This window comes from Pelodiscus sinensis, chromosome 5 (assembly GCF_049634645.1).
Source record: "Pelodiscus sinensis isolate JC-2024 chromosome 5, ASM4963464v1, whole genome shotgun sequence".
Lineage (NCBI taxonomy): Eukaryota > Metazoa > Chordata > Testudines > Trionychidae > Pelodiscus > Pelodiscus sinensis.
In genome coordinates, this window is record NC_134715.1 from 8416625 (window position 1) to 8429852 (window position 13228).

At 48.1% G+C, this 13228-nt stretch overlaps 1 protein-coding gene across 3 annotated transcripts in view; it reads left to right on the forward strand.

Annotated features, from left to right (window-relative positions):
• Window positions 1-13228, forward strand: part of SEPTIN11 (septin 11) — a 121887-nt gene that overhangs the window by 17115 nt on the left and 91544 nt on the right. For 2 of the 3 annotated variants that reach the window (XM_075929447.1, XM_075929446.1), the window contains exon 1: window positions 2554-2713. The exons of the other annotated variant lie outside the window; for it this stretch is intronic. In XM_075929447.1, the coding sequence (XP_075785562.1) occupies window positions 2684-2713 (30 nt within the window). In that variant the 5' untranslated portion in view covers window positions 2554-2683. Of the gene's footprint in view, window positions 1-2553; window positions 2714-13228 lie in introns of those variants that run through there. 3 annotated transcript variants of the gene reach the window in all.

Sequence of the window (13228 nt, forward strand, 5' to 3'; positions counted from 1 at the left end):
TGCGCCGTGGCAAAGAAGGGGCCCCGCGGAGTTATGCTGCCCGGGCCCCCGCAAAACAGTCATCTGCCCCTGCCCCTGTATAAGCTCTAGATTAGGGGCTCAACTTTGCGAAATGCTGCGTACTTTAGTTCTGGTCCAGCAAACTTTACGCCTGTGGAGCTGGGTCCATTGAAATCATGTGCTTAAACTGTTGCTGAAGTGCTTTGCTTACTTGGAGGCAGACTGTTGAGCATTTTGTAGGTCTGAGCCTAGGGGCGTGACAATGCCTCTTATCTGAGTTTGGAAGCATGGACTGGATTGCAGGAGCAATCAGCCACAGATGTATTCTTATTCTTATTTAGTGAGACTGTTTAAAAACCAGAAAAAAATCCTCAGTGAGGCCATCTTTAAACATCATAATGGAGCAGCAAATGACAGTGTTTCCTAGTTCACCTTTGAGGCAGCAAAGATGTCATTGGCTGCCATTCACAATCTGCTCCAGCTGTGATGGGCTAATTCTTACGAAATCAGCATCCCCTCAATATCGAGTTCCCCTGCTTGAATGTGATCAATAGTGTCTATAAATAGCAGCAGGGCCAGGACTCAGCCAGGCGCTGCCTCTGACAGCACCGTGCCGCAGTGATATGTCCATCGCCTTCCACATTCTGGCCTAACCTCCACCCTTATGACACACACCATAAACTTCATATTGGGGAAGTTCTGTGGTCTGTGTCATACAAGAGGTCAGACTCATTCAGTAGTTTTCACACTTTTGTACCAGTGACCCCTTTCACATAGCAAGCCGCTGAGTGCCAGCCTCTGTATACATTAAAAACACTCTTCAAAATACATATTTATCACTCTTCTAAATGCTGGCTGCAAAGCCAGCTTTGGCGTGGAGGCTGACAGTTTGATACTCTCCCCCCATGTGATAACCTCACAACCCTGGAAGGGTCCTGACCCCTAATTTGAGAACCCCTGGACTAGTTGATCACAGTGGTCCTTGCTGGCTAGGGACAATATGAATGTATGAACTCCGCAAAGCCATACGTAGAGGCACTCCCAATAAAGAGGATCTTTCTCCAGCTGAGAGTAATGACAATTCTCTTTCACATCTCCACCCCTTTCCTTCCACTCTTTAATTACAGAGAAACCGGTACAAGAAGAGATCATCCCTATGAGGTAATCTCCTGTTTTAAGAGACAGTCTCTCTGTACCAGAGACACTTCCCTGTAAAAATTCCCTCCAGCTCTTGGTATTAGGAACTATCTGTGTTTGTATAACAGGGGTCTGCTCCGTGATTGGGATTCCTAGGTACTATTGCCAAATAAACAAAGTTTGCCAGCCCCTTCAGTGGTGGTTTACGCTGGGATTCACTGTATATACTACAATGACCAAGGATTGTTTTTAAAGCACAATGTTGAGTTCTGGGTCTGTCCATACCCAAAGGAAAACACAGCCCCTGCCCCAAAGATCCTGCAGCATCAGTGGTGAGTGTGGCCCTTGATAAATAGGTCCCTTCCTAGACACCAATGTTTGTCTGACAGTGCTGCGGGAGGGACTAGTGTTATTTCGAAATAACAATGCGAGCGTCTACACGGCCATTCTGTTATTTCTAAATAATTTCGAAATAATGGACGTCTTATTCTGAAATTTGTAATCCTCATTCTACGACTGCATCAAAAGCATTTCTGGAAAAGAGCATCTAGATTGGCACGGACGCTTTTGCGCAAAAGCACTTTTGGCGGAAAAGCGTCCGTGCCAATCTAGATGCGGTTTTGCGCAAGAAAGCCCCGATCGCCATTTTTGCCATCGGGGCTTTTTTGCGCAAAACGGTTCTCAGCTGTCTACACTGGCCCTCTTGTGCAAAAGCATTTGCGCAAGAGGGCTTTTTCCCGAACAGGAGTGTCATTGTATTTGCGCAAGAACACTGACAATCTTACATGCAATCGTCAGTGTTCTTCTGCAAATTCAAAGCGGCCAGTGTAGACAGCTGTCAAGTTTTTCCGCAAAAGCAGAAAACTTGCCAGTCTAGATGCAGTCGTAGAATGAGGATTACAAATTTCAGAATAAGACGTCCATTATTTCGAAATTACTTAGAAATAACAGAATGGCCGTGTAGACGCTCGCATTGTTATTTCGAAATAACACTAGTCCCTCCCGCAGCACTGCCAGACTAACATTGGTGTCTGGGAAGGGACCTATTTATCAAGGGCCACACTCATCACTGATGCTGCAGGATCTTTGGGGCAGGGGCTGTGTTTTCCTTTGGGTATGGACAGACCCAGCACTCAACATTGTGCTTTAAAAACAATCCTTGGTCATTGTAGTATATACAGTGAATCCCAGCGTAAACCACCACTGAAGGGGCGCCCGGCGAGCAGAGGCGCTGGTGCCGAGGGGGATGGAGGTGCGGGGGGGGGGGGGCCCATTTAGCAATCACAAGGGGGCGGGGCAGCTCCCCACTCAGAGCCTGTGGCTGCGGGCGGGGGGGGGGGGGCGCGAGCCCCGGGCTCGCTCTGCCCCCAGGCGCTGTGCTCCAGCCGGGCTCGCCTGACGCGGGGGCGGGACCCCCCCCCCGCCTGGCCAGGCCTCCGGCCCCTCCCCCGTGGCTGGGCCCTCCCCGCCGGGTGCCATGTTGCGGCGCTAGCCCAGCGCGCAGCGAGCCGGAGGTTGCAGCGGGAGCCGGCGGGGCGCAGCGGGCATGGCCGTGGCGGTGGGTCCCCGGCCCGCGGTGAGTGCAGCTGCCGGGGGCAGGGCGGGGAGGGGGCGCTGCCCGGCTCCGCACAGCGGCGGGTCGGTAAAAGTTTGGGCGCGGGAGGGGCAGGGGTGTGCGCGCGGAGGCTGGGCGGGCTGGTGGTTACATCGGGTGTGGGATCCGAATCAAGCCCCCTGCTCCTCGCGCCGGGTGTGGGATCCGAATCAAGCCCCCTGCTCCTCGCGCCGGGTGTGGGAGCCGAATCAAGCCCCCTGCTCCTCGCGCCGGGTGTGGGAGCCGAATCAAGCCCCCTGCTCCTCGCGCCGGGTGTGGGATCCGAATCAAGCCCCCTGCTCCTCGCGCCGGGTGTGGGAGCCGAATCAAGCCCCCTGCTCCTCGCGCCGGGTGTGGGAGCCGAATCAAGCCCCCTGCTCCTCGCGCCGGGTGTGGGAGCCGAATCAAGCCCCCTGCTCCTCGCGCCGGGTGTGGGAGCCGAATCAAGCCCCCTGCTCCTCGCGCCGGGTGTGGGAGCCGAATCAAGCCCCCTGCTTCTCACACGTGGGGCGAGATCTGAATCAGGCCCCCTTGCTTCTCCCGCCGGGTGTGGGATCCGAATCAAGCCCCGCGCTCCTCGCTCCGGGTGTGGGATCCGAATCAAGCCCCGCGCTCCTCGCTCCGGGTGTGGGATCCGAATCAAGCCCCGCGCTCCTCGCGCCGGGTGTGGGATCCGAATCAAGCCCCGCGCTCCTCGCGCCGGGTGTGGGATCCGAATCAAGCCCCGTGCTCCTCGCGCCGGGTGTGGGATCCGAATCAAGCCCCCTGCTCCTCGCGCCGGGTGTGGGAGCCGAATTAGGCCCCCTGCTTCTCACACGTGGGGCGAGATCTGAATCAGGCCCCCTTGCTTCTCCCGCCGGGTATGGGATCCGAATCAGGCCCCCTACTTCTCACACGTGGGGCGAGATCTGAATCGGACCCCTTGCTTCTCCCGCCGGGTATGGGATCCGAATCAAGCCCCTTGCTTCTCACACGTGGGGCGAGATCCGAATCGAGTCCAGTGCTTCGCTTGGAGCCCTCCCTGGAAGGGACTGGGAGGTGTGTGCAGCCCCCGAGCCAGCCCCTCCGGCTCCCTGTGTGCGCCCTGGCCGGCAGCGCGGGGAGAAACATTCGTAAGGGATGCTTCCCTAGCTGCCCCGTACAGCAGCAGGGATGGCGATTCCAGCTTGGTTCGTTCTTGGGAGGTTTCAAACGTCCTCTGTCCTGGCAGAAGCGGTGGTAAATTGGGTACCGGATGGAGACGCCTTAGCTCTACTTTCTCTTCCACTGCTTCGGACAACAGTTGGGCAAATAGTTCCTCCTTTGGGTAAAGCGTTTGGTGTTGTGTGCCCTGGGAGAGGGGAGAAATTGTGCTGGAAAACAGAAGGGTTTGGGGAGAGAAGGGTAATGCATCTGAAATCTGGCTTAACAGGGCATGAAATGCTCTCTTAGCTTCCTCCCCAGCTATCCCCCAAAGAATAAAATACATGTAATAAATGGTGATGGTGAGTCAGTGTGGGCTTTTGGCAGCTCTGGCTTCTCCCAAGCAATTTCCCACAGTCAGAAAACATACAGCTGCTGGATTTAAGTGCATCTGTAGATTCCGTCTAGGATTTATTAAGGAGAGGGAAAATGCCTGGGATTTTAGATTTTGTTTTTTAGGTATTTTTGTTTGTTTTTACATGTTGCTAATGGATAATCGCTGAGTTAGAAACCGTAATTTAAAATGATTTCTTGGGACAAGCTTTTGTCATTTTTGATGTAGACCAGTTTGGTTTGTGCTCCCGTTCCCACAGTGTTTTTCATACGTGCTGGGGAGTAGAAAGGCATTAAAAGCGATCTTACCAAAATACTTTCATTATGTCTAACTCTCAGAAATGTGGGAGAAATGAAGTGCTGACCAGATGAATGCACTTTCATACTTTGTCGGGAGGGGGAAGGGAAAGAAACTTGATTGACTCTTTCCTGTGTGTACCAGTCAAACAGATGTTGCACATGAGTTGAAGATTTTCAACGTGGCTGCTTTCTTAAATGATGTCTGTGTTCAAGATGGGACCTGGATCATACAGTCTCTGTTAGCGTTTATTACGTAATTATGGCTCTAACAGGCTAATAAACTGCATAGTTCAATGCAGCAGAGTAAATGTGTAAAGTCCCTTCTCAGTGTTGTTGTAGAAGGGGAAGTTGCGTTGCTAAACTAAACGAGTTGAAATTTAATAAAAGAACAACTATATAATAGCTACTATAAAGACAGAGCTGGCTGTGAAATGGCCCTCTAAGATCCCAGTTCAGCAAGGCATTAAGTATGCACTTTAAATGTAAAACTTGTACTTCAGTACAGGCTTAAATCCCGTTGAAATCCATTGGGACTGTAGCAGAGGCCTAAATGTGTTGCTAAGTGAGTGAGGAGCGGCTTGTCTACATGAAGACGGGAACCAGTTCAAGGTTAAGTGATAACTTATCTAGTTAAACTGATGCAAAAAGTGGCATGGTATTCATGTCTCAAAGGAGTAGCCATGTTAGTCTGTAACTTAAAAAACCATAAAGGACAAGTGGCCCTGGAGCACCTGATCCAGCACCTAAAAAAACAAATAGAATCATGAGCTTTCGTGGGCACCACCCACTTCTTCAGATGAGTGAAGCAAGAAGCACTGGGGCATAGAAACCCCCCAAAATTTAAAGCATTAAAAGAGGGACCAGGGGGAGGAGGAAAAAAAAACCCGTCTGTCAATTATAGTGTCAATGAAATGAGGCTAATAGAGTGTCTGATACTTAGCTTTTGCTGTCATTTGGGTATTGACTATAACGGCTCATCCAGTCAGGGCCGGCCCGAGTCCTTTTGGTGCCCTGGGCCCGGGTGCGCGGCACAGCCTTTGGGCGCACGGCGCATGAGCAGGCCTGCCCCCAGGGTGCACGGTGCATGCGCGGGCTGGCTACGGCCGCTGGCACGCAGCCCAGAGCCCACCCCTGGGGTGCACAGCGTATGCGCTGCCCAGCCCAGCACGGCCAGCACTGCTCGCGCGCGCCGGGCTGTGCAGGGCCCCGTGGCCGTGGGAGGAAGGGCGCTGCTGGACGGCGCCGTGGGGCCGGTGCTGCGGGAGGCACACGGCGCCTGATGGCAGCTATAAGAGACGCCGCGCACCCCTTACAGCTGCCATCGGGTACCCCCCATCGGTTGGCGCCCCATGCAGCTGCCCGGCACGCCCATGCCTCAGTCTGGCCCTGCATCCAGTTAATGTCTTTGTTCATTCCCTGGTAAACATGTCAAACTTGCATTTGAAGGCCAATCCCGCAGTCTCAAATCTCTGGTTGGTTCCTGAAATTATTCCGCAAAAGAATGGCTACTTTTAAATCTATTACTGAGTACCCAGGCAGGTTAAAATGTCCCCCAATCGGTTTCTGTGTGTTACCATTTTGAATATCTGATTTGTGTCTGTTAATCCTTTGCTTTCATGTGCTAGTTTAAGTCCATTAGAAAGAGGTGTAAGCTGAACCAAAATAAGCATTTCTTAAACCGAAATAATAGTGCACCAATGGAAATATGCACTGGTTAAATTGGATATATCAAGAAAAGGATAGACATTCCCCTTAAATTCAGAGCTTGAAAACCAAGCATTTAACTAATTTGTATCTTAAAATTTGTATAATATTTTGGGGGAAATGAAAGCAGAAGGAATGAAACTAAGAACGACTTAATCAGATTTAATGAACCAAGATATTCTTGAGTCATGTTTGAGATGGCCATAAACCTGCAGGATGTAAGGTTTATGCTAGTCATAAAACATGCATTAAAAATAACTAGAACAAATATTACCCAACCAGCCACTCCAACGAAACCATATTTAATTATAACGTAGAAGGCTGGCTCAGTTCTGAAAGAAGGAAAGATTTTTCGAAGACCCTGATCCAGCAAAGGCTAATGCAGTTTATTCACTGCAAGCGATCTCATTGTTTTTGGTGAGAGTGATTCCTGCGTGTAAAGTTGTGCACGTGTTTTTGCAGGGTTATGGTAGGGATTCCAGTTTGTATCTGCTTAACATTATGCAACATGTTTGAGTGTTTTTAAGATTGTGTCTTAACTTGATAGGACGACTAGTAGCTCAAGTCCAAAAATGGACTTGAGCTACTAGTAAGATAAAGCTGTACTAGAATGCTACTATGTAAGATAAAGCCGTACTAGAATGCAAATTTTACACATGGGCCTTGGAAGATATTACAATATTAAAAATGACTTGAACTACAGTATATTAGATTTATCCTGAAAAGGTATCAATTATGCAGGAAGGGCTACTAATCACGCTCTCTAGAGAGAAAACCAAAGTTTTGATACATGTATAACATCTATGTATAAGTTTTGATACATGGGCTAACGGAGTACTAGGATTTGTGATTTTTAGGATGTTCCGGTATTTTTTGTTACTGCTGGCACAATGTCCGATTTCATTTAAAAAAATACAGAAAGAGAAAGAGAGATGTTGAGCTGATCCCAGGTGCTGTTCACCAGCAGTACCCACTGATACCAAAATTGATAATTGAAAATTGTGGATGCTCTGCATCTTTGGAAAGCGAGGCTTCCATCTGTATTATTGGATGCATGCTCTTATTATGTACATGGTGTCTCTGACAGCTGGCAGAGTGGTTTATGGAAGGTGTAGCACCCCGCAAGGTGGGGAGGCATTGGAATCTCCATTTTACCGTTGGGAACTGAGGTGCAGCACGAGGATGCAACCAAGGTGACATAGCAAGTCTGGCAGAGGAGGGAATTGACCCCGGAAGTAGCATCTAATGGCCAGATCAGTCTTTTCCCGGTGTTTGCAAATGCCTCTTTTTTTATTGTTGGGTTTTCTGTGGCAGTGATGCTTCTGGGAAGTTTCTTCTTCTCCTTTCTAGATAAATGTCTAGCGGGGTGCTATGAGCATGTCTACATTATAAGGTCCTCAGACATCACAGTAGTGGGGCCCCATAAATGGGTATCTATAATGGCAGCAGAACCCCTCCACCTGCATACAGAGGTTGCTTTTTGCAGACCCATCTCCCTGTTCGCAACTGTCCAAGCCATCTCTAACACCTTCCATCACAGACCTAGCAGGGGTGTGACCTCTGCTTTTCTCCACCAGGAAGATTCATTCAAATCTTTCCCCTTCTTGCTCTCCCCCTTTCAGTTGTTCCCAGGTGTTAACAACGCTGAGAGCCGGGGCGTGAACAGTGTGTGCCCCCTGCCTGGCTAACCTTTTTCTCAGTGGAGGGCCTGCAAGTGTTGTCCATCTTCCCTAGGGCTAGTTCCTTGTGAAGCAAAGGTGGGAGACTCTTGGAAGATGTTCCTTACCTAGGGATGCTGCAGAGCAGTTTGTTTTAAAGCCTAATGAGGGCCATTGAAATGCCATGGCTCATTAAGCAGCCTCAATCCAAGAAGCAAATGTTTGCTTACAGCTGAGGCATTTTACATTTTCCCCTCCCTTATCCCCGGGAGAGAGACTCTTTTCTGGCCAGTGCCTGCCCGCGCTGGAAAGAATCTGGGGGTTTTCTTTGTCCTTCCTCTTGGAATTTTTCCGTCTCTGACAATTGCAGAGGTGGGATGGGCACAAGGCTTTTATTTTTTTGTAACTAGTGGCACAAATCCAGCCAGCCGGTGCCAACCCTCTGAGCCCGTCCTGCGTGGCTTTTTGCAAAGGGGTCTGGAGGGCCACGGGAGACCATACCACTGAGAAGCTAGGTATCTCGTGAGTGGAGACTCTTTTAATCTACATTGCGCTTCTCCACCCTCCGTAGCGCAGGGCCAGTGGTATTCTAGAGCTAGTTATGTACACTGTTCCTGTTAACAGCATTCGGACTCCAGGATAGACAAGAACTGACAGACCACCTTGCTGTGCTGTATTTGAAAAAAAATCCATAGGAAAGGGGGGGGGGGGAGTCAATTCCCTGCAGTGTTTTACAAGTATCACCAAGTTTTTTCCTCTGTCTGTCTCTCTGTACCCCCACAGCATCTCTTTGGTCTTCCACTGAGATGGCCTCAGCTGTTCCCAAGTGAATTAAATCAACTATTGGAACAGCAAGCAAGTGGCCAAGAGACTATTATCACCATTTCGCTAATAATTACCTCCCAACTCATGTCCTAGGGGTTTCTTATCCAAAAATCTAAACAGAGTCTGTTTCGAAGAGAGTTCTGTTCTGCAAACAGTGTGTCCTAGCTATGTGGAAGTCACTGGGAGTTAGTGTATGTGCATCTGTGTGTAGGACTGGGCCTTCTGTTTTCTCCTTTCATCTCCTGCTGTCACTGATAACGTAATGTCATGGGGCATTTCAGGGATTTTCTCAGCTGATTGCTTGTTTCCTGAACTCTGAATGTGTATATGTTTGAGTTCACCCCCTTCCTTGTTTTATTTTGATTCTATTAATATAGCCAGGGCTCGCCAGCCGCGCTGTCCGGTGTTCTGCACATGCACAGATTGCCCAAACTCGGCTCTTCCGGGATGTTATCTACTCGCCACAGGCGAGTAGATGACATAGATTGTCGAGCCCTGAATATAGCTATAATATAACATTACTATTAATATATTTCTCATTTAAAATATATTAATAAATCTTGCTCCAAAATCATAAATATTTCCCTTAGGGGTGTTAAATTTAGATTAGCTAATCGAATAGTCAATGGTATTTCCATCGACTATTCAAATAGTTTATAAGGGCACCTCCACCCGGCTGGGCTCTTACTACAGTTCAAAAGTAGAAGCCCCGCAGGGAGCGCAGGGCCAGCGAGGGACTCCCGCTGCCCCTGCCCTCTCTGTGGCACCTCAGCCTTTGAAATGTACAAGAGCCCCACCCCGTCGCATCACTAGTCGAGCATCCCATAAGCGTACACTTATTGGATAGCCAACTAATCACTTACATCCCTAACTTCCTTTACCAGCCATGTGGCCCTCCTTGTTGGTTTTGTATCCAAACATCCACTTCTTCGGAGATTCCTGAACACCTGCTGCAAAGTCCTTTGGTAAATCTCATTGTATTTGTCCCTTGTGCTCCAGAGTAACGTTAATCTCTCTTAGGTCATAAGAGGAAGCTGAGTGAGAAGAATGTTTAATTTTTTTAAATTCTTCCACTGATGGATCAATGGTTTGGATTCTGAGGGGAATCCTCAGAAAAGGCTGACCTACTCCGGTCTGATATTTTTTCTCCATAAGGTGGCTGGGACAATCCTGCTCTGTTGAAGTCAGTGGGAGTTTTGCCATTGAGGTCAGTGAAAATAGGATCAGGCCCCATTTTCCTTTTGCGTTTAAGGAAGAGATTCAGTGTCTAGGGTGAGTATTTAAAAATCTTGACTCAGAACAATTTAACATGATTCCAGTCAAGTTTCCAAGATCTCTACCCCTGTCATCTTCCATTTATATTTTTAAACAGTAGGAAGATAAAGCCAGGATCAGCCTTGTGAAGATTGCTTTGATAATTACATAGAAGCTTTACTTTATATTGCAGTGATAAACTGCAGCGCATAAGCTGTGCTGGAGAGTGAACGGAAAATCTCTTATTATACTGTTAGATCATTTTACTCTCAGCTTCCTCCCACAACCTATTCTTTGCGTTTCAAATCCTCTTCAACTGAGCTCAACACCCACCCCTTGCAATTTGAGTGGCAGTCTCAGACTGTAATAGTATTACTTTTTTTTTTTTTTTTTTTTTTTTTTTGCTGTTGGCCACACTTAGATGAATGAAGAATGCCAGGATTGTTATAATAATGGCTTTTTTTTCCAGTATAGTATTTGGCAGGCAACAGCATGGTTTGGCAAGTGAGAGACTTGCAACCTGGAAAGACAGCAGCATCTGGCTAACATTGAAAACACCTCTTGGCACCTTACTGAAATAACAATCGTTACCCAAGATGCTTGCACTTAGATTGTCTCCTGTTAGCTACCGAAGCTCCAAAAAACTGTAACTCTTTTCTCTTGTTTGTTCCTTCATATCTTTGAGAGTCTCTTGTCTTGATTATTCTTTAGCTCAATAGGATTTGATACATGTATGTATAAGACATACGCTTTATTAGTTATTGATGTATAATACATATTCTTTAGTAGTAATTTGGGTCAAAATTTTTAAACAGAGGCTAGTTTTTGCCTTTGATTATTTGATTGCCACCCAGAGATATATTTTATTCAGAACGTGCTGGACACCCGCCTTCAAAAAATTGGGACCCTATAAAAATAAGGTTGAGACGCCATAATAAGACTGTCAGTTGGCTAACTGGGTAACTTGGGTGGTATTTTACCCAGTGACTCACTTGGAGTAGAAAGGGTGGGTGTATGTGCACTGTCTGTGTTTTTAAAAAACTTCTGGTCTGATTTAATGACTTCCAATGATGGAGACTTTACCCCATTCCTTGGTGACCTGTTCAATTGGTTAATTACACAAATTGTCTAAAAACCAGAACATCCCCCCCTCCCCCCCCCCAGTGGAGCTCTACTTCATTAAAGAGGCTTCTAGATCTTTTCCCTGGGCAGGCACTTTAAGGTGTCTTGAGCTGAGTCGTCTCAAAATCCAGGCTTACAATTTCCGCTTTAAACCAGGGATGGAGAAGCTAAGGCCTGAGGGCCAGATGTGGCCCCTAAGCTCAGGATTCTCCCCCCAGCACTGGGGAGCTTGCACTGGCACTTCTGCTCCTTCTCCCCCCCCCCCCCCATGGGGGGCTGGAGCACACAAAATCTACTAGCCTGGATTCCCCAGGCTCTGGTGCGTGAGGAGAATGTGTGGAGTCTCTCTCCTCAGTCGGGGGCCACTTCAGTCAGGGTTTGTTTTGTTTGTGTTTGTGTCTCACTTGTGCGTGCCCCCTGATTAATTTTTCTGTGGGCCAGTGGCCCCCAACCCAAAAAGGGTTCCCCACCCCTGTAAACATTTCCCTGCTTGTGTCCAAACAAAATCATGATGTTAAGGGCTTTAACAAATAGGGAACCAGGGGTAGCTTTATTCCGTGGCTTTTGTTTTTTTCAAGGCACTAGATTTCAGTTTAGACGCTGAAAATGGCTTTTTTCAAGTATGTTTCCAGTATATTGTAGGTACTATTGTAGCTAATCTCAAACTCTTAATGCCTTGAATATTTAAAGGAATTTGTGTCTGCCACATAGTGTCTTTTATCACAGAAAGAGCGCAGGTTGTCTCGCTCTGTTTCATCTGTCTCATTAATACTGAATACGTGGCAATTTAATATGGCAGCTGAAGCAAAGGAGGAATTTCAGCAAGAATCTGACAACTGCAAGCTGAGAATTAACTGGCATTCTAGTGCAATCTGCTCTCTATAAAATAATTGGCACTCTTCAGTAGCATTTGACCTAATTTACAATTCCCTTTTTAACCTGTTTTTTGGAATGCAGGATTAGTCAGACACAGGGATCATGAATTCTCAGTGTCTGCAAAGATATTGCACAATTTTCAGAGGTGCTAAGCAGTGTTTCCTCCAATTTTTTTCCATATATGTGCAGAATAAATTTTGTTATGTGCACCAAGGCATGTGTGGATGTGCACCACTAGTGGAAACATATGCTGCTGGCTCCACTAATCAGCTGGGCAGCATTTGACTCTCTCCTGGGTGACTGCCCAAGTGCTCAGCTTACAGGGAACACGGGTCGTGAGCACCCACAGTTCCTGTGGATGTTGATTAGATTTGGGGAGTCCTGCACTTTTGAATATCCCACTAAGGCCTGGTGCTGCTGTCTCACAAGGAGTCCCAAAGCAATGGTGTAAAGAGCTCCACTGGCTTAAAAGGAGGCATGAACATATTTGTATGTTAAATATGAAGTTGGCCAGCGCTGAAGGTACAGGTTAAGTTTGCTGAAGTGGCTGCTAGCCAGCCCACGATAAGGTCTGGTGACGCTCCATCTCTACCCCTCTCAAGGACAGGGATGAGCTGGGTAGAGAAACGAATGTGACTTGATATAGGGATGTTAGCGAGTAGTCAACTACCCGATAAGCATAAGCTTGTCGAGTGGAGTATCGACTGCTCGCTCCCGCCCTCCCCCCGCTGCTTGTCATAGGAACAGGAGCCGGTGTGGGAGGAGTCGGCTTAAAAGCCGGTTCCCACCAGCACTATCTCTGTGGAACCTCTATCAGCCCCTACCCGTGATCAGTCCTGGCCACTGTGAACAGGGGCTGCTGGACTTGGCGCAATGTGGAACCAAGCAGTCCTGGCTCGTCCTGGTCCGGGACACTGCATCTCTGTATTTTAAAATTAGTAAGAGCCTGGTGGCTCTTAGTCCATTTAAAACCAGGAGCCAGGGTGCGTGGTTCCCGGAGCTGGCAGGAGCCGGGACTGCTCAGTCCCGGCTCGAGCCGGCTCCTGGAGCTATTCCTGCTGCAGCTCTGCAGAGCGGCCCGTATCGACTAATCCTGTGGTCGATACAAATTGTATCAACTATGGCCACAGTTGAACATCCTTCACGTGATATGGATGGGCCAGAAGAAATTAGAACTACAAGCACACCCAGCTGCTTTGCATCTGGTAGAACGTGCTTTCTGGCTTCATGACTGTCCAACAAG